Here is a 22,230-nt window from a genome sequence, read left to right as displayed (position 1 = left end):
TTAGTCACGTATAGCTCCATGTGATCCTCTGTCAGACATTGCCTTCAGCCCGAAGAAGGGGTGTATTAGGAATCACTTGAAGGAATCACTTGATTAGGAATCACTTGACTCTCAGACAGAGTCTGTGGCTCCAGACACAGTCACTGACTGCACTTGACCAGAGGTGAAACCTTCCCGCAGTCCTTATTTCTTATCTGGCCTGAGTGAAGTGCTCTGAAACAGTTTAAGAATCACTGGCTGCCCTCAGGGAATGAGGGTGTTCAGAGCACAGGACCTCAAGCATTGTAATTCCTCCTACCAAAAGCTTCGTCTTGGAACCTCCCCTTACTTTTTTTTTATCAGAACATAAACACAGAGGCAGCAACACAAGCGCACAAACACTACTGAGGGGGACGCAGAATTCATTCAGGCTCTCCTATCTCCAAAGACCCCTTCTACAGTCAGCCCAGCACAGCTGTGTCCCCAGACTTTGTACGTTTGTGTAATTTGCATTAAATGTACTGGTCTAATTCTCCTACCTACAAACTCATTCTCCATCCTAGCCCAAGGCAAAAGTACAGACTACATCAGGGACAGCCAATACACACACAAGGCTCAGGGAGAAGGTAGGAATACAGCCTTCTGAAACTTGCTTGAGATAGTCCCTTGGCTTCATTTCTTTGTTACCTGTTTATTTTTTTACTTTCTCTGTGTTATTCCAAACCTGTTACTTGCAAGACAGAATTGATGCTCTATTGCTTTAGTAAACAGTTTCAGGAAGGCAGTTTAGTATGGCTTTAGTGGTGCAGCATCAGTAGCATAAAAGTAGTACCAGCATTAATCAGATTTACAGGAATAAGCCTTTGAGTTCTGATTGCAGAGCAAAATTTGAATTACCCGTAGAAATTAAGTTTTGCCAGATAATCTGGAATCCTTTAGCTACCCCATGTCCAGATATCACAACACAGGATGAGGAAAAGCAGCTTGTGAGGGAAACATGCTCATGTTCGATTCAAAGAAATCACTCCAGAGTGCGTACTGTAAAGCAAAGCACAAACAGTTCTTGGTGCTGGGAGCACATGGGGGTTCAAACCTCCATACACGTGTCCAAAGAACAGTACATCTTAGGGGTTCTTTCATACCTACTTTTCATCTTGATACAATTTTATCTAAAGCATACATTCGTACAATTTGGTAAGTTACATAACTTGTGGTTTTATCCTATTGTGTACTTGGTTAGGGCTAAAATGATAGTCTATATAGATTAGTATTAATCAGGATTCTTACAGCTGTTTACCTTTTAGCTTAGTGTTATTTACTGCTAATGCCTGTGAGCTACATGCTTGGTTCTTCCTTCAAATTATTATATTTTGCCAATAGGGATGTCCCTGCTTATAAGCAGATGTAAGCAGATGAAAGGCTGCCTATGTACCTGTGTTCTAACTTATTGCATATGAGGCCCTAGCAGGAGGGCAGGGCCTTACTTGCAGATGGGTTTCTATTAAGCATGTGCAGTAGTATTTTTAATGCTGAGTCATACTCACGCTAAATAGCAAAGTTAAGTCAACTAAGGTCTAATGACTTGGTCTTAATAGGAGATTCAGAAGAGATGAAGACAAACAAATACAAGGTGAGATTTTTTTTAATTCTCCCCATTAGTTAAGTTGAAGACATGCCCAAAAATTAAAACACTTTTTTTTTTAGAAGCCTGATAACACATAGTCCAGGATAAGAATAGGGCTTCAGGCACTGTTGTCACTGTATTACAGATAATCTTTAGAGGCTTTCATCCCCTAAGGTGTTAAAGGCATCTATTGCACTAAAAAATTCCCATCCTCGGGGAGAGATGTGGGGTGGGAGGAGCAGAAGGACAGCTGTGCAGAGTCGCCCCCAGCAGACAGGCCAGCCCCAGCCACGGGGATGCTCCTGCTTTTTCTTGTGAATGACTGGGAATTCATCTGCCAAAACAAGCCAGGGGTTGGTTTTGCTCCGTGTGACAGGGGAGCAGCACTATAAAAGTAAAATCAGCTCAGAGGTGCTAGCCCTGATGTGTTTTCAGCCTGGCCAGGGAGAACCTACCTCTTCTGCCTGTGGATAAAAAGGGCAAGCGGAAATGCAGATTCACTTTGAGGAGAAATCTCTGGCTCACACACACTCTACTTGATCCATTTGTTCCCCCTCCCTGGGAGTCTCTCAGACTTCTAGTTTGGGATTCTGTTTTTCTTTTGTGGCCTCCTTACACCAATCAAGAAATGCATCCCACTAAAACTGGAGCACCTTAGGTCCTCTGGACTCCAGGGCATTCCCTAAGCTTAAAGCCTTCAATACAACCAACCATGTTTTTTTTCTTGGTCATAACATCTGGCATGAGCCCACCATGCTGGCCAAAGTCAGGGTCATTAGCAGCAGTAACAAAGAAGGACCTCAATGCCCAGCTCTGAAGGACTACCATTCATACAGATTCATTCGCACTGTAATTCCAACCTGGACCTTTCCTGACCTACCTCTCCTAGGGACTTTATCAATCTGTGATCATTCTTCCCTCTTTTAGATGGCTAGAGTGGGAATTCTCGGCAGGACTCTGGACTGATCTGTATCAAAAGCCGGGATTTAGCAGCTCCTGCACACTGCAGGAGCCAACAGACAACCCTTGGCTGAAGCCCCAGCAAGGAATTTCTAAAAGGTAAGAGGAAACAAAGTCACCTATACCTGTATACCTGTTACACCTACAAGGCCACAGGAATGCTCAAGGCTGCTCTGGGTTCTGCTTTCTTCAGTGCAAAACCTTACTTTTTGTGAAGGCTGCACTGTGATTATTGTTTCAGGAAACAGGGTGGAAGTTAAGTCAAGAGACCTACTCAGGTTCTACTTAGCTACACTTCGCAGCCCAAAAGCCAAGGCAGAGGGCAGATACCCCTGGCAGCATTCTTCCCTTGCCATAGCCTGAGCCCAAGCGCAGTGACATGCAGTTCTCCTCCCACACAGGGTACAACACAAGAAGAACCATGATAAGCAGCGAGCAACAAGCTGGGGAGTAATTCAAAGGCTCCGGCATCCCTGTTCCATCCCTGTGAAAAGTCTGGTCTCCAAGACTTTTCATGGTGAACATATGGATTACCGTAAGAAGGACCTGTCACTTTTTGTCTCTTTTGTTGTGATGTCAGGTTAGAACAACATGTCTGTGTCATATGCACTGGCCTTTGTCAACAAAGCTTGATCCAGAAGGGAAAGGCAGCACTTTTCTTCCATTCAGTTACCTCGGGGGTCATCATTAACTCACCATATTTAGAATGATGACAGGACTTTTAGCTAAAACTATTGTTTTTTCTTTTCAACATGCATAAATTATAAAGGGATAATTGTGCCTAAAGTTCCAATAGGAAACATTTTTCGTCTTAGTATAAAGATGCTTTCTCTACTTGTTTCTGACCTCACACTGGGAAGAAACCTCCTCCTTCCTTGCTTTCCTCAACGTGGAAATATTTTCCTCCTGTCCAAGGATCACCATAATTTTGCAAAAGTCAAAGGAACTGTAGGATAACAATCATAGAATAGTTAGGGTTGGAAAGGACCTTAAGATCATCAAGTTCCAACCCATAGGCAGGGACACCTCACACTAAACCACCTAACTGAAGGCTCTGTCCAACCTGCCCTTGACCACCACCAGGGATGGAGCATTCACAACCTCCCTGGGCAACCCATTCCAGTGCTTTACCACCCTTAAAGAACTCCCTCCTTATATCCAATCTAAACTTCCTCTGTTTAAGTTTTAACCCATTACCCCTTGTCCTATCACTACAATCCCTAATGAAGAGTCCCTCTCCAGCATCCTTACAGGCCCCCTTCAGATACTGGAAGGCTGCTATGAGGTCTCCACAGACTTCTCTTCTCCAGGCTGAGCAGCCCCAGCTTTCTCAGCCTGTCTTCATACAGGAGGTGCTCCAGTCCCCTGATCATCCTCATGGCCCTCCTCTGGACTTGTTCCAACAGTTCCGTGTCCTTTTTATGTTGAGGACACCAGAACTGCACACAATACTCCAGGTGAGGTCTCACGAGAGCAGAGTAGAGAAGCAGGATCACCTCCTTCGACCTGCTGGTCACACTCCTTTTGATGCAGCCCAGGATACGGTTGGCTTTCTGGGCTGCAAGCGCACACTAAAGCAGGCTCATGTTCATTTTCTCAGTGACCAACACCCCCAAGTCCTTCTCCACAGGGCTGCTCTGAATCTCTTCTCTGCCCAACCTGTAGCTGTGCCTGGGATTGCTCTGACCCGGGTGTAGGACCTTGTACTTGGCATGGTTAAGCCTTGTTTTGGTAGCAATGGTGAATAGTGAAAGGTTAACAGTAGCTGGAGGTCTTCAAAATAACTCTTCTAAAATTTTTAATATGAATAGCTTTTCTCCCACATCCATTTCCCAGAGAGAGCAGAAGATCATTCTGACAAACAAGCATTCTTGTAACAGCTTTTAGTTTTATTTCTTTTTTTAAATTGACCAATCAAACATTCCCAACTATTTTAAATTAACCATTTGGCATAGCACGGGGAACCAGCCCTTAACTCTGCTCAGTCCTGCTTCAAACCACCTGAGGTCTGCCTCTGTTGAAACTGTCAAGACAGACACCCATTTCGCCCTACAATATAAAAAAAGTACTCTTAATAAACTGTTAACCTATGTGACAAACACTATATATATAGCTCTATAAAGATAAAAGGACTTGAGAGTAACAACTAGTTGGAATATATAAAAGCCTTCAATACAGAAAGCCCACTGGCTTTTTAAGACCTGCCTATTCATCTACCCTCTAGTGCTTTAATAGTAAATCTTAGACCCTTCTAGGATAAAAGAAGACACAACAGAAACACGTTGAAATCTCTAAAGCCATGTAAAACCCGAAGGCATTAAAATTTATTAAATGATGCAATAACAACAGAATTCTTTATTTACAATAGCATTATTTAACATCAAATAAGCAAATAGCATCAGCAAAGCAATATTAACTTGCATAAATGTATTTAAAATTTCTCTGAATATATCTACCTTTGCATAAACTGCTCACACTAGAAATACAAACATCAATGCAGGTGAACAAAGTGATGTTCAGAGTCAACTCCGTTTTGAAAATAAATCACAACCTGAAACACTGTAAGCTTTCTCCTGAAGAACCATAGTTTATATATTGCTTAATTTTACCCTTGTATAATCTTTTCATATACACACATCTCAGATGCAACTTCATGATGAACTGTACAAATAAAACCCACAAATGACATAAAAGGAAAAAAAATTAAATGACAGTAAATGTTTGAAGAAATGTGTCCATCATCTCTATTGAACAACATAAAGATTAAGTGATGATGCACTTATTCCAAAATTGTACACAATTCACTATACAAATATAATACATCAGACAGCTATGTAGGAATATACAAGACTTAAAAACAGATCTAAGGCATTATGCTAGATTTTAGCATTTTGAGGTTCTTGCACATAGCTTTTACCTGTAGTAAGAAACTGAAAAGATTTTGTTTTAGTCTACAAAGAAACACCAGGGAGAAAATTCTAATTAAAATCAAAGCCACTACAGTAAATTTTCTTTTGTGCAGAGAATGCTTTTGCTCTTAGGCAGCATACTACCATACAAATACTAGAAAACTTTTAAATTCACACCAACAATTAATGGCTTAAGTTGCATTTCAAAACTGATTGTGTATCTTTGGGTTCTGCAAGTGGAGCTGTGCCACCCATTTCATCTGTTAAGCCCATATGAATTCTGCTTTTAAACAAAGATTAAAAAATGTATTGTATAAACTGCAAAAACATTGCTTTTAATTAATACAGGCCCAAAGGGATACCGGTGTGGGACAATATTTTAAGATTGAGTACAAATTAATTCATTGTAGCAAAACAGCTCACTTCACTTTTTAAACTTACCACATTACATGAACACTTAAACAGGTCATACGACCGTGGATATATGCTTATTTTTCACATTATGCGCCTTTCACATTTAGTAATGTAAGTAGAACACTGATTAATTGTTCTGTTAAACAAAATCCAAGTACTTTCTCCGACAAGTTTACTGTATACAGGATGAAAAATACTGATAATGAAGGGAATTGATTTGGCTTGTTTCTATAGTGATCAATATGATCAGAAGATTCCTTCACTCACTTTTCTCTTTCATTAGTTAGAAGATGACTAAAGTCATGATGAACCCAAACAGAGCCAAAGTGATAGGTACAATCTCCTTTCTTTCAAAATGGCAATGGATGATGAAGTATCATAATTACTACAGATGATCAGGGTTTGCAGGTCTGTTGTGAAATGGGACAAATTCTAACTATTTTGTCCACTGTGAAAAAGAATAATCTATCTGCAGAGGTTACAGTTAAGAACTGAAAAAGAATGGAGTAAACCAAAATTATTTTAAAACTCATTTACACTTTGTGATGCATAAGGTTAATTCCCTCAAATTTATAAATTTCTTATATAAATACTTTTCTGCCAGATATATAATGCAAGTTGAACACAGATGTCATTGTAGCAATGAGGCTGTGGAGCTCAGAACTGACAGTTATTTGGGTTCCCATCAGCAGCTGAAGAGGATGTTAGCTGACTAAACATTCTGCTTAGGTTTGGTAACAGACTGGTGGCAGCTGAAAAATGTTTCTCCAGAGAGGTGGCACTGCCTTCCTTAGGGACAAACCCAACTGTACATTTCCTGGGCTTTCACCAAAAGCCTTCTACAGAAACAGCCTATTTCAAACCACTTTTATAGTGTTTTCCTCAGCCTTAATAAGAGGAGAGCTGCTATTTAATTTGAACTCCCATCTGAAAACCACAACAAATTAAATGGCAACAGAACAAACCTTTCAGCCCCCAAAGGCATAGCTGAGGAGATATTATAAAATGCACTGCATTTTATCTGACATCAAAAAAATTGTGTTCAGGTTAGAAAGTTTGTAGATCAGGGGTCAGCAGAAAAAAAACAAACAGATGTCAAAAACATCAATTTCTTAATATTTCAAGTCCTCAGAAACTGACATTGGTTTAGTAAAAGATTATTCCAACCACAGTGGGCAAGAAAAAAAACCCACCCCCTAACAGTGGCCTGCTTAGTAACAGTTAAGTTTCACTAAGATTTGTTACGAAAGGATATAAACATACAAAAATCAAGAATTGGTTCCTACAGTGGCTGCATATAATATAGGTTAGTTAAATGACATTATGAGCAGAATCACAAGGTTTAGAAAATGAGAAGTCTCAAGCCTACAAATTAGGTCTAATCAAGGCATTGTGATCCTTTACAAAACACTTTTCCAGGAGACACACACGGCTAAGAAGATATCTAATTTAATACTGAAGTACCTCATTTGGAATCAACTTCACAACATGTATATCTCACAAAAATTATACAAGTAAAACACTTAAGTTTTCAACTTAAATTATTGCTTGTTTACATATAAACTGGATTTTATGTACCTTACAAAACATCCTCGTAGTCCACACTGCTTTAAAATAATCAGAAACACACGATAGTGGTGAAGTCTGTAGTGATATATGCTATAGGTATTACAGGAATTGAATTGTTATTTTCCCAGCTAAGGGGATGGGAACCAGAAATTCTCATGCTTTAAAGCAGGTATCTTGAGCTCTTTGATATTATGCACCAATTCTGCCACTACCATAACCAGTACATGCATTACCATTGAACTTTGCTGTTCAGCATCCAGAAACTGGCTGTCCAGATTGCTGGAAACACACCTTGGGAAATAAAGGAATAACCTGTTCTTTTACTCTATTAGGAAGAAAAGGAAGATGACAGAGGTCAGCAGAGCCAGGTAAAAAAAAAAAAAAAATCAGTATTTGCTGATAGTTAGGAATTTAATTAAATAAGAAAGTAACCAACTTGTATTTTTGGATTCATGACTTGCATTATAAACATTACCACAAAACCCAACCGAAACGCCCCTTCTAAACAGCCCTCTCACAGGGTAATTTTCATCTGTTTTACAACTTTAACCCCATTCAAAATTGGTCTGTATAGTTTTCTGCATCGGTTCATCTTCTCTGACTTGTCAGTGGAACCTGCTCACTGGAGATTTCTATATGTACCAGACGTTGCCTCTACACCCTCCTCCACGCCTCCTCTCCGCCCCAAAATGCAGGCCTCAGTCTAAAACACCAGTTTTCAGACAGAACTGAATCCTTTGCACCAGACTGAGTAAGCCAGGGAAAACAAAGCAAAAAAACCTCAAGGTCTAGAACTAAACAGAAACAGAAGAAGAGCATGGTTGGTTTTCCTTAAATACATACATTTAAATACATTCAATCTGACATGGTTTATGAAAATTGCCTGTCAACATTTACTTCGCAGGAGAGATCTAAGTTGCACTAAGGTGAATGCAGTGAACAGACTGAGCAACTGTCTGTACGCTAGCTTCAGACTGTCAAAGAGGCTGCTCTTCGGCAACAACCGCCCTGGCTCCCCTCGGGAAGGTAGGGCTGAGTCCTGTTGGCAGCAGGCAGCTGCCACTGGCGCTGGCAGCTCAGTTGGGTCACGACAAACAGACGCAGCTCTTCAAACCAGTAAGGATTTGGGGCTGTAAGCCCAGTCAGCTGAAGAAAGGAGCAACCAAACCACCCTCAGGGTCAGCAATATTTCTGCAAAAAAGAGAAATTGGAGAAAAACAAATGAATTTTTCCTTCTGGGGTAGTGAAGATGGATTGCAGCAGCCACCATCAACCATACATTGGTTGTGTTACTTTAAACCTGAAATTTAATTGGAATTTATAAAGCTAGATTATTCTTTCTGTACACTGTTACAACTGACCTGCAATTTAACTCCAGGGATATCAGTGGGAGGTTAATTTTCCTGCATTCTTAGGTCCTTAATTCATTCCAATTATCATGGATAACACCTTGGGCTCATCTACCTTTGCAGACTCCAGCTAAAGCCACAGCAATATGGTTTAAGAGTAATCTCAATCTTTGAGTATATGCAAAAGCGCTCTGTGTTACTGCTGTATCACCCTTATGGGAAACAACTACCTTGGTTCACTTTCACCTCCAAGAATCATAGTAAAAAATGGAATAAAGAAGTAAGAAAAGCTACAGCTCCTGATCCCTAGAGATGTTCTTTACATCATACTTAACTATGTATACATACCCTACTACCTACCTACTAGCAGTGCCTTCACAGACAGTACAAACTATTTTCAGACAAGTTGATTATCTTGTACTTCCTTATTTAAAAACAACCCCTCAGGATGTGGTTTTCACAGCTGTTTTAAGACTGTCCCTTCCAGTGACTGCAATCTGTGTCTCTTTGCCTTCCTCCCCTCGCAAAGTCTTGATCCCATGGGGTGCTGTGGTCAGTCAGGTCAGAGAGCAAATTCAGCCAAACCCCATTTTTCTCCTCCCCTGGGGCTGCTCTTCCCTGGTATCCTGTGGCTCCAGCAGTGGAGTGGCTCTCTGCTCTCAGCCTCCTGCTGTGCATGAGGAAGGCCCCATTTGCTCTGGGACAGCACAAGAGTAGGCAGCTTTCTCACTGTTCCACAACACCAGCTACTTGGCTGCCTTCTGGAAGCTGTCTACATCACACTTCCCTCTGCAGCCACACAAGGCCCAGAAATCTATCTTTATTGACAAATGAAGTTAGTGTCAGGAACCATGCCATGATTCAGGAAAGCAAGGTCTTATATTTTGTATATCTGCTGCTCCCAGCCCAGCTGGTACAGGTGGAGGTTTTCGGGGCAGCCACGAGCATGGTCCAGAGGCCAACCCAGTGAATCCTGCTCCTGCTCCCTCTTGCTTCATCACAGCACAGAGACACCACGCTTGCATCCTTTATGCCCTGACTCATATGGACATATGGTTCCTCTTCCTAACACATTGAGAAGCAGTTCAGGGACCCTGCTAGTGCTTTTTGATCATAAAGTGTAGAACAGAAGTGAAAGTCCGAAGATGTACTTATTTTCAAAGTGAACACTTAGCACACAGTATCTCTATAGAGAGGCTAAATAAATGCTTCTATCAATGACCTGAACCCCTTTTTAGTCAGATATAACCAAAGCAAATGGGACTTTAAAGAAGTGTGTCAAATTATTATTTCCAGACTGATAGCAAATACGGGAAAAATTGCTCAGAATAACCTCCATGACTCATGTATGCACCTTCAGAGCAGAAAAAGAATCTGAAAAGCCCAATGATCATTGACTATAAGATTATTGCTATACTGTATGAAGTGGGATGCCACATAAAAGCCTAAGCTAACAAACAGTATTCTTCAGATATTTACTTTTAAACAGGAGCAGGATCAAAATTGTCTTTTGCCATGTGAAATTAGTTAATATAAATTTGTTCAAACAATGGCAAAATAATACATTAAACTATTCCAGCTGCAATTATTTTTAGCTCTGCAAGTGAAGGGCACGTTGTGCCTTGAAAGAGACAGAAAATCCTCTGTCTTCTGCTTACTTTTAAAACAGCTTCTGTTAAATATTAATATCATCCTTGTAAGTCTTAAGCTGTAGAAGTTTTATCCTTAATGTGTTAAAACAAAGTGAAACAGTACTAAGTGAACAAACTAAACCAGTAAATGTAGAGATCTGACATCCATAGTTGTACTGGTTTCAGCAACAGCATGTTATTTCCAGGTTACTCAACTCTGAAGAGAATCGATCCGTTTCAATGATACAGTTGTTGAGATCAACTTTATGACACACTGAAAAAACCCTCAAATTTGTCATAGAATCATAGAAAAGTTAGGGTTGGAAAGGACTTTCAGATCATCTAGTTCCATAGGCAGGGACACCTCACACTAAATCATCTCACCCAAGGCTCTGTCCAACCTGCCTTTGAACACTGCCAGGGATGGAGCAGTCACAACTTCCCTGGGCAACCCATTCCAGTGCCTCACCACCCTAACGGTAGAGTTTCTTCCTTACATCCAATCTAAACTTCCCCTGTTTAAGTTTTAACCCGTTACCCCTTGTCCTATCACTACAGTCCCTAATGAAGAGTCCCTTCCCAGCATCCCTATAGGCCCCCTTCAGATACTGGAAGGCTGCTATGAGGTCTCCACACAGCCTTCTCTTCTCCAGGCTGAACAGCCCCAACTTTCTCAGCCTGTCTTCATACGGGAAGTGCTCCAGTCCCCTGATCATCCTCGTGGCCCTCCTCTGGACTTGTTCCAACAGTTCCATGTCCTTTTTATGTTGATGACACCAGAATTGCAAACAATACTCCAGGTGAGGTCTCACAAGAGCAGAGTAGAGGGGCAGGATCACCTCCTTCGACCTGCTGGTCATGCTCCTTTTGATGCAGCCCAAGATACAGTTGGTCTTTTGGGCTGCAATGTCAGATGAGCTTCTCAGCATCTACAGTTTCCTTGAGTCAGTGCTATGTTATAGAATAAGAGTAAAATCAGAGTGCAGTGCACTGTGTCTTTACAAAATAATTAAAGAGATTTTAAGAAGTTACTTTTCTCTAGGTGAGACAAAACTCACCAGTGGCTATCATGCATGGCCACTGTCTCACTGTCATGACAGTGATTCCACTATTTCAATATCAAACCTCACAGACTCCCTGTCCAATTTCTTTTCACCTGCTCCCTGTTCCCTGGCTTCTCCCTGCCCTCTCTCATACCTCTTCTGTCACATCCACTCTCTTTTCCTTCTTTCTTCAACCATTCTTTAAAATCTACCTCTTCCTTCTTTTTCTCTAGTCTCCTTCACCCTCAACAGCCTTATGTCCTTTCTTTCCTCAGTGGTACCTGATATTTTCTTCTCCAACAGCCCAGCTTCTCTTAGCATATGAAATTTAACTGGTTAGGGAATGCACTAAGTAGGAAGATAAAGCCTTGGTATTTGACAGCTTCTGCTAAAGCAGAACAAACATACTGCATCTTCTTATTCGTCATCAAAGTGACTATGTAAGGGTTGCAGAAGAGACACACACATGATAGAATGGTTTGGATTGGAAGGAAACAAAGACCATTTAGTTCCAACCTCTCTGCCATAGGCAAGGACACCTTCCCCTTGAACAGGTGGTCCACTTGACCAGCTTGCTCCAAGCCCTGTCCAGCTTGCCCTTGAACACTGCCAGGGATGGGGCAGCCACAGCTTCTGGGTCTTCTGGGTAACCTGTGCCAGTGCCTCACCAACCCTCACTGTGAAGAATTTCTTCATAATATCTAATCCTGCCTTCTTTCAGTTTAAAGCCGCTACCCCTTTTTCTATCACTACATTGCCCTGGTAAAAAGATCCTCCACTCACTGAGACAAGCACTTGTATTTTAATGTGAACCTTGAAGGTGTAAAAGGAATTGCCTCCAGGAAGTTTTAAACACACAGGTGTGCAAAAGAAAAGAGGGGTACAATAAAATAAATGTATGGTTACTTTTTCCTCTGTACTTCTGCATTTTTCATTTTCTTGACTAAGCAAGAAAAATGTATCATTAATCTTGATACGTCTGCAGTAAAATTTTCTTAATTTACCCTGATATGAATTTTTCTTTTCCCTAACAGTAAAAAACTTTAAATTTCGCTATGGAATTCAGAGTGAGAAGAGAATTTGTTTAGCTCCATCTTTCCAATTTCAACACCGCATACAAGGAACCAACAGGAAACAGCGGTGCAAGGTGCAGACGGCAGGCAGCTTACAAAATGGGAGCTCCTGTAGGCACAACCGTCTGATTACCGCAGAGACCTCAGGAAACCGACTGCGTGAACCCTTCCCACCATGAGACTGGGAGGGAAAGAGGGAGACGGCGGCCGCTAGATGGCGCTTCGCCAGCGCCGCTCACGCACCCCTCCCGGTAACTGCTGCCTAAAAGCCTGAGCTTCCACGCCTTTTCCAACCGCGTTGATTCTATGGTTCTATACGTAAGTCTGTTGAATGTCACTATTAATTCAGTACTGTGTTCTGTATTATTCGCTTCAGCGGTGCTAGTGGGATTTAAACAAGGAACTTAATACAGATGTTACCAAAGGCAGAATTAAGAAAATTCATAGCAACAAACTTAATTACTATTAGCCTGGGTACTTGTAACTTTGTAAGTAAAAAGATACTGTATCCATTCTAGATCACAGCGTATTCACTGTTCTGTTGCCTCTGTACGCCTCTGTGTGCAATTTCTTACCCGTGCTGCATCTCCGTCCTGCTTTATCATATCCATTCCAGGCAGCTGGTTTGGAAAAAGATTGCCTCCCCTCATAGCAGGATCATTAACCTATTGGTCACAAGATATTAAAGGAGAATGAATTAAAAAGTACATCGGGAAGAGGGCTGGGAATGAAAAAGCAGCATTACAAACCACTTTGCTACTTGCATATACCAGCATTTACTTTTGAGATGATGTTCAATCAGGGAAGTGACTGTATAGCTGAGTGCCCTTCTTACGCAGCATGTGTTTGACTCATATTATTCTGCTTCACAGACAACAACAAAGATTTCATTCCTGATACTATGACCCTTGTGCACATTTTACAAAGCAGGCTCCATAAATTAGGTCAGTATTATCTGAAGAGGACATGTCTGCCGTGAAAAGTCCTGAAAGCAGAAACACGTAACTACTTTCCTAACCTCAACACACACAGCTTTTCTGCTTGCAAACCACGACACAATCTTTTCAAAGCCTGATGAGATAATATGCAAGCTGAAATACACCAACTATTGACTTAGTTTTAATGACACTTATTTTTCTGCTTGTAAGCAATGGGAGAAAGATAGCATTAAATGGTAAAACGTGCAGCAGCATGCTTTCCTAAAGTATGATCTCAACAATTTTCTGAATGCAGCCACAGGAAAGTATTGAAGCTGTGTATTTCTGCACAACCAAAGGGTCTGTCATGCTTAGTTATGTGGAAAGTGTGATTTGCCAAATTTACAGCATTGCTTTCTTAATCAAAGGATTAATCTCACCATGTAGGAACTGGTACAAAATACAAAACACAGCCCTTCCGCAAGGTTCTGAAATACTAGAAAATCCAGCTTTGCTTAGCAGTTTTACAGGGAAAGAAACCTCTGCCTAGGGAGTCTTTGTTGACTCGGTTCTCTCTGTTACTTCCCTCACACTACATGCATACTAATAGTAAAGATTTGCCCTTCCAGATTTTGTTGGAAGAAGAAAGATGTTTTCTGTGTCACCTGCCCTTTATGAGACTTATGTTGTAAATAAGAGGAGATTCTGCAACTGCACTACCTTGCTTCAGCTACAACAACCTGCTGCAACGAGGTGGGGAGACAGTCTTGAATTTACCACACCAAAGTCTTCTCCTTTCAGGTCCTCCTGACTGTTGTTTCTGTTGATATTCACAGATTTTGCAAAATGTCATAAAGCGAAACTCAATCACATGCAACCACCTAAAGTGCTGGTTTCAAACACTGCCAGAGACAAGACTGCAGTTCAACAGGAAAGGTTCAAAAGTTCAAATATTTTTGCCACGGGAACTTTCAACTCTGAAAAAATTGATTAAATTCTGCAAGACTCTGAGTGATGCTTTCTGATTCTTAATAAAAATGGGCAGATTTTTAAACCTAAATGTGAAAATTCAAATCGGAAAGGAAAAGAACCACACTAATTTGCTCAGAAAGCAAGCAAGCGGACAGCTTTGCAGCTTTATTACATGCATTTGACTAAGCAACAGAATCCATGTCTGGAAAGTGTTTTCTGCTATTATTCAGCATTCATCAGAATGCACAGGCACAAATACCTTTTCTATTTGCTCAGTAGACAAAGGAAGATAAAAACAAAAAGCATAAATAAAAAGACTGCATACTAAGTCATCAGCAGTTTTGGAACAAAAAGATGACTGCATGATTTGCATGGTGGCAGTTAGGACAGGTATGGGTAAAGAAGATGGTTCCAGGATGCATGCCACAAAAGCAGCAATGGCATCAGTGAAGTTCCTATCACAGGATCCCTTTACCAGTAACAATGCAATAATCCTGACTGGCATGGTATCAGATACAAAAAAAAAAAAAAAATTTACTGTTTTATTACATTTACCTCAGAACTCCTTGAAACAAACCACCCCACATTCACACATTAACTGTGCTGACTGCAATAACAATGCAATTAGAAAAGTATGGAAAAAGACAGAGAAATGGAAGGGGTTTTATCGTTTTCTGAAGACAAATCAAGTGGTGTTATCAGATATGAAATCTGACTAAAACAAGACAGTAGAATTTTTGCAATTCCTGTGCGATTAACACATCAATACACTTTCCTGATAATAAAGCAAAAGTATATACAAGGTGTCTAATAAGAAAAGTTTGCTACCACTCCAGGGCTCCTCTCATCCATGCTGAACAAAATCAAAATTCTGTTTCAAACTAACTCTTTGTAGATGCCTGGGAAATACTGCTCCATGCAAATTAATAAACACCTGCTCGGAGTGGACATCTAGAGAGGAGTTTATTTCATATACTGAAAAGCCTCTTGCATGGGTTTCAACCTTTTTCTCTGATAGTTCAGTCAACAACACAGATCCGTGATGCAAAAGAAACAACAGGAACAAACTTGGCAACAGCCCCTTGTGCGAACAAGAAAATGAGAATAAGGAAACAATAAGTTGTGTGAACGGTGTAACACCATGAGGGTTTAAACTTCCTCAATGCCTGGGGAAGCTGTTTTGGAAAGAGGGGACCTGCAGACCTGACAGGGTTCCTGATAACAGCTTCCTAGAAGACACACTAGTAAGAACAGCTTGAAGAACTTTTGTACCATTATAGGGAAGAAGATGATAACGAGACAAGGTCTGATCCCCGTAGCACATAAAGGATTCTGTTAGCATCATAATTAGCAAGTCAATTTTGGGCATAATCTTAATTTTTCTACTTGGTGATGCTGGGAGCCTACGTAGTAAACTAGGTATGTTGGAGATACACAAGTATGAGCAGATAAACAACAAACTTAGTATTTCTGAACTCTGGGTATGTCTGTGTGATGCAGTATAGTGTCACAAAGAGACAGGAGACAAAGCCAAACCTGCTTTTAGTACCTGCTTGGTACTAAAAGTAATACACCTACTTCTTACTAGGTAAATAAACCCAGGCATAGCTTTTTACTAACAGGTAATACATATGACTTCCAAAACCACCCAATAACATGTGAAGTGTTAAATTGTTTTCAAAAGCTAGTACACATTTTTTGTGTACTACTGTTACTCACTGTGGTCAGAAAGAGATGAGCATTTAAAGTTAAAATTATGTATTATGGAACAAAAACTGGCATTGAATAAGTAAGTAAAAGTGTAGGTGACAGTGTAAAAAAAACCTAGAGAATGAATGAAATGGCAACAGTCAGCAGAAAATGTAGTCATTTTGAAAATCATCTTACAAGAAAAAGTTTGGCACAGCCTAAGTTAATTGCTAAATAAATGTGCCAAATTGTAAAACACTGTGCCCTGAAAACAGAAAAATATTATCAATTTAATATTTAAATATACGTTCCTTTTACTGAGGCCTCTCAGAAAGCAGAATATAAAGCAGCACAGCAGACATTCCTAAGGACTAAAAAGCATTGTCTTGTGGCCCAGAAATGGCCCCTCAGCTGTCAGTTGGCCACCTCTGACCTAGATGGAACATGAAACATTTGGTTGCAGAGTTTGCAGATGACACAGTGCTGTGGTGGTAAATCAGGAAGAGAACAGGTTACTGATACAGAACGAGCCAGAGCGCTTTGGTTAAACAGACTCAATCTAGAGAAATTCAATTTGATGTAGACAAAAGGAAGGCAATACATTTGGGAACAAAGAATGCAGGTTTCATCTATGTCGAATGTGCTGAGGATTTAGGGATCATTATAAGGATTTCAGTATGTGCTCCCCAGTACGACTTTGTCACCAACAGAGCCAAGGCATCCCATACATTGAAATAGAAATTACAAGCAGAACTTGACTGTACACAGCACTCACAGTTAAATCACTGTCTCTGGTTATTCTGTTCATACTCCTAGAAGAGGTTACAACAGTGGAGTTTAAAGTAGATCTACAAAAGGGAGGGACAGCCTGAAAAACACATGTTGAGATGGATGAAGAACTTCAGACTATTCACTTACTGGAAGTCAAGATAAACGCTGTCTTGAAACAAGATCTTGTACATAACAGGAAGGAAAAGCAGTGCGACAGCTGTGCCAGTGGAAACAGTAGTCTGCATGGACATCTTTGAAATAAAACCAGATCTCTTCCTACACTGTATGTTTCTCAATTTGGGTTCCTGGGAAAAACTATGTATGGGCATGCTGAGAAGTCAGACTGGGTTGTTACCTTCAAATCCCCACTCTTTTCTTTTTTGGTTTTACTACTGTTTTACTACATTAAATGTGTGCAATAGCATGCACTTGAGAATAATAATAATAATAATAATAAAGTTGGCTATAATTGGGCTTAGCAACTGGGAATACTGGAGAAGGTGACAGATCTGGGAGTATCAAAATTACTTCAGGTCACCAGTATGTGGCAGCTGTAAAAGACAAATGTGATCTGGGGCTATATCTGTCTGGAGTATTCCAAGAGAAATGGGGAAGAACTAGTGTTACGCACATGGCTCTGCACTTAGGAAATACTGATTCAAACTGCAACAGGTGCAGAAAAGAAAAGGGAATTTGAAGCCTACAGGAAGAGACTGAAACACTGTGGCTTGTTTAACTTACAAGAAAAACTTCAAGAAACCCAAAATAAAACAATCCAACAATCTCAAACCACAACAAAATCATTTTAATTGAATGGCTCTTTTTAAAATAGAAGAAGAGAAAAGAACCATTTAAGCTAAAGGACAATATTGGAAGAGTAAATACTATTATCTAATTTAGGCTAGAAAAAGGACACACATTAATAAGCTAATAATATAATCAGCTTTAAGCTGGAATGTTATGGTCTCAGAAATAAAGGTTTACAGTATTGTCCACTGTAGCAGCAGAGGCTGCTTGAAGACACAAGAGATACTTTCCTACCAACATTTCTAAGAAAAGTCCATAATTTCAAGCCTGTGTTTTGAACAAATGGGAATTCAGCTCTGAACCTGTTAATTAAGAGGACTTGTTTGTCATACACTCGTTAATGCACTGTGTGAGTTTAATTGCAGGTCAACAAATGGAAATGCTATTTTCCTTATTTCTGATACCCTAAGCAACAATCTCAAACAAAACAGAGTATGTAAACCTCTCAGCAGAAAAGAACAGGTTACTTACCTATTGATACAACAAACTATTCTATATGCACCACATTACAAAAAGCGTGGATCTTGTCCTCATGCCAGCCTGACAGTTCTTGAAGTTGACTGCCTATTTTCTGGTACTACACACACAGCGGCTATAGAAGCACCTTTCACACACTGGAAGGATCATTCACTCTTACCTCTGGGAAACAGCTGCCTGCCATTCAGTCCTAGCCTCTACTGCTGAGAATATTAGCAAGGCCACTGGTGACCTACAGCTGCGCTATGGAAACTTACCTACTGAGGACAGGAGCTAGATCAGCACACACTTTCCATGAAAGTCCAGGAGCAACTACATGTGCTATCTACAGTGGTTCTAGGTCAAAACGGGAGATTTAGATGTAAAAGTGCTCTCTATCTCATTGGTCACGTTGGTTATCTGAGTGCAGAGCTAAAACCAAAGCCTTTTTATCAGCATCATTTCTCAAGAAAACTAGTATAAGAAATGTAATGGCTTACAGCAGTTACAGCCCAACACAGCAGACCTGAAAAACTGTTGAAGTCAAAGCAAATCCTCTGGCTGTCATCTCACATCCTTAAATTCTCACCTGCTCAGGACCCATGGAGGACAACCCTGATGTAGGCACAGAGGTCGCTGAGGTCATGCTGATCTGCCCTGTCATCTGGTTCATGTTGTTCATACCACTTGTGTTGGTTGCCATGGATACACTGATGTTCATGTTATTGTTGTACATGCTGGTGCTTGCTTGCTGCCCAAAATGTGGTGGGGACTGTTGTGAAAACATGCTACAGCAAGGAATGGAAAAAGCAGTGTGTCAGACTTAGAATGCTGAAGCCACTAAGAAACTATTTTCTTTTTAATATATCTTAAGCTAGAATTGATATATACTGTCATTTATTCCAACTTCAAAGGAAAAACTAGGCTTTGGCCACATTAATATCTACTAGATTTTCAAAATTTAAGGTTCCATGTCTGTGCACAAAAATGCATGCCTTTGTGTGTGAAACTATGACAGAGTACAAATCTGTTATGCATGTGCAATAACAGCCAATTAGCTGTCTAAATGGGCTGTGTATGTATTCTAAATACATTTGGGAAAGTAATTTTTGGAGAGAAAGGAAACACCTTTTTCTCCCCTCAGTGTCAGCACAGCACAGGACTGTTGAGCTGAAATTGGACCTGGCCTAATAACTGTCTTTTTGCAAAAGAGGTATTTGCACATATGAATATCAGATTTGTACATACAATTATGGAAGTGGGCTCACAAATAGAGACATGCAATTGTGCAGAAATCTATTTACAAAATCTTAGCATCAGGTTTTGAAAATGTGACACTGTAAGAAACAACATAAAGTCTAAGATAATTACCCTCTGTGTTACTTTAAGGCCATTTCAGAACAACTTAAGGAGGAGTAACTGGGGAAGAACTCATCCCAGGTTTTATTCAAAGTCAAGTGCTTTCTGGATAGTATCTTCCTTCTCATTAGGTCAGAAGTCATATGAGAGATTTTTACATTTCCTAAAACAATCTTCACTGTTTATATATCAGTCTTTTCTATGAGCATAATTCAACAGTCAGTGAAGGAATTATTACTGAACAATTTATCAGCTTAGAGGATCTGCATTAGACTAGAATATTGTGGAAGGGATGTGTGTCGGCATGCAGTAACCACCTCTGTATCAGTGTTTGACTTCTACTTCCCTGTGAAGCACTTCTTCCACAGCTCAGGAAATCTTTCAGGGTTAACACTCAGCCTTGCACTTGGGTAGTCCATTAGGTTATTGCTGTGCACTGTGAGACTTAGTGGAGTACAGTGGCATTCTGGGCACAGGACCAAACTTGGAGAATCCCACCATTCTCTTCCTTCCAACTCCATGTCTTTTCAGGCCACCTAACCCCATTTTTAAGTTGTTATCTGGATGGCTGAAACAGTACACTACAGATCATTGTGAATACTCAGTGGCTTGTGTAAACGCATCTGACATGTCTCCGCAGTAGAGCTGCAGATCAGCAAGCCAGCCTTTAGTCTTACCAAGCTGCCCCTGCTGCCACTTCAGCAGAAGACATGACAGTGTGAGCTATGCCTCCTGCAGACGCTTCAGGAAGACAATGAGGAAGAGGCATGGACAAGGATGATGATAAGAGATAAATCAGTTGCTTTAAGGGGAACTTCATTTGGATCAGCCTCATCACTGAAGCACTGGTACTTTGGGTTTATTAAATCTTTATCAACCAGCAGGAAAAATATTTGTTGCTGGGCTGGGATAGTAAGAGCAGCCTGAGAACTTCAGGATGACAAAAGCACTATGCTAGAGACAACTGTGTGCACCTCAGTGTCAAGTGATAGAGGCTGTACACCAACCTGATAGCTCCTCCTGTCTTCCACTGAAAAGCGCAGATCATTGCCATCTGGAACCTTGTTGCTGCCTACTGATAGTGTTCAACATCTAACCCATTTAATGTGGAGAGTCTGATTATTAGAGCTATACCAACTGGGGCATGGGCCTCAACTGAAAAGGTGACTGCATGCATCAGGCATGCTATGATGCTCTCAGAGAATGACAGTTATATGCTGACCCCCCCCAGTATGTGCAAGCACTAACGGACTGAACCTGGTTGCACTCCAGCACTTAAAGTGGGAGGTAATCCAATCACCCCAATTCTGGAGCAGTAGGGAATGTATAGGCTCTGGCTCAGCTGATCCAGCCTTGTGGAAAGCAGTGTGGGAGCATAACATGAAAGTCATTTGCAGAAGAATTGCATCTACACAAATGTTAGGGACTGGAGTTCACTGTGCAGCAGAGGTGCTTCTCAAGGACACAGTGTTTTACCAGTTATCACAGACAAAGCAATGCATTGTGTGGATGCAGGTCTTTTAGGTATGCACTCACTTTGCCTTGTATGAAGACAGAATTTATACCAATTCGTCAAGCCAAATTGAAAAGAAATCTTTTTTAGTATAGCCAGTTAAAACCAACCAACCAAGCAAGCAAACAATTACATAAAACAGAGGGTTTGGACTAGATTTACCTGTTTCCACCCATATTCCCTTGTGCCCACCCGTTCATCTCCGTAGAGGACTGATAGGCAGGATTAGCCTGAGACTGCTGAATCATGGGGCTTTGAGTATGAGCCAGTCTTGGGGACATCAGTGGACTCTGAGGAGTGGTGGCCCCTGTGAAGCCTGGATCAGGCTGCTGACTAATACCTGAAAAAATTCAATGAAAAATTTAGCCACTGTACGTTCAAAGTTAAAAGAAGCCAAGAGCTCATACCTCCAGACATGTCTTTACACAGTCCTACTTATGTCATCTGGAACCTATAACCTTCTGTCTTAATCTGGCATCTAGATTACAAGCAAGACATAATCAACTAATACTGTACGTATAACCTTAAAAATATAATTTTGCATGAGTATGTTGGCTACCTGTGCGCTCTAATCAATCGCACAAGTGGTCTGTCCCCTCTACAGACCAAAAGAAAAACGCCGGCGACTCTTTTTTTAGTTTAGTCTGTTTTAAATTCATCACAAACAGCATACTCAAGAGAAATAAGTCACTCAATGCTGGAGTAAGAATCAGGTGGTATGAAGGCTATCCTTATGTTCACTGTCTGTGTGAGTTAACTTCCCTGTATCTCTGTCTATATCATAAAATGATAATTCATTTTCATAAAGTAACTACAAATAAATGGAGGGAAAGCATTATTATGATTTAGAAACTGGTGTAAAGGATAAAAGATCAGTAAGAGTAGATAGCAAATTCAGAACTGGATGGACATGATTTGCTATAACAGCAGAACCTGCACATAACATTATTTAACTGTAATATAGCTCATACAATACTTATAAGAAGCTGTATAACAGTAACTGTGTGGAGGTAAATGCCACATGCATCCCCAGAACAAAGTGGTGTGCAGCTTTGTAAAACACACAAACAAAATGGTATTTACTAGTGTATTACACACAGGTATAGGGACATGGAAAAAAATGCTTTATCCAAAATAGAATTTTTAATATTGAAATTCAATAGTTGTTAATTTTACATTATAATGTACACATGAA

The 22,230-nt window shown here is 40.5% G+C and overlaps 1 protein-coding gene across 10 annotated transcripts in view; it reads right to left on the bottom strand.

The window, feature by feature from the left end:
• Positions 1 to 4,845: 4,845 nt before the first annotated feature.
• NCOA2 (nuclear receptor coactivator 2) overlaps positions 4,846 to 22,230 on the bottom strand; it is a 194,472-nt gene continuing 177,087 nt past the window's right edge. For all 10 annotated transcript variants that reach the window (XM_062633210.1, XM_062633214.1, XM_062633215.1 and 7 more), the window contains 4 exons: positions 21,198 to 21,375; positions 18,753 to 18,951; positions 13,127 to 13,216; positions 4,846 to 8,646 (listed from right to left, as the gene is read on the bottom strand). In XM_062633210.1, coding sequence (XP_062489194.1) covers positions 8,635 to 8,646; positions 13,127 to 13,216; positions 18,753 to 18,951; positions 21,198 to 21,375 — 479 coding nt within the window. In that variant the 3' untranslated portion in view covers positions 4,846 to 8,634. The remainder of the gene's footprint in view (positions 8,647 to 13,126; positions 13,217 to 18,752; positions 18,952 to 21,197; positions 21,376 to 22,230) is intronic.

Source organism: Pezoporus occidentalis, unplaced genomic scaffold (genome assembly GCF_034315485.1).
Source record: "Pezoporus occidentalis ecotype Australia unplaced genomic scaffold, CSIRO_AGI_Poc_V1 ctg4, whole genome shotgun sequence".
Lineage (NCBI taxonomy): Eukaryota > Metazoa > Chordata > Aves > Psittaciformes > Psittacidae > Pezoporus > Pezoporus occidentalis.
This window is presented reverse-complemented; position numbering and strand designations above follow the sequence as displayed.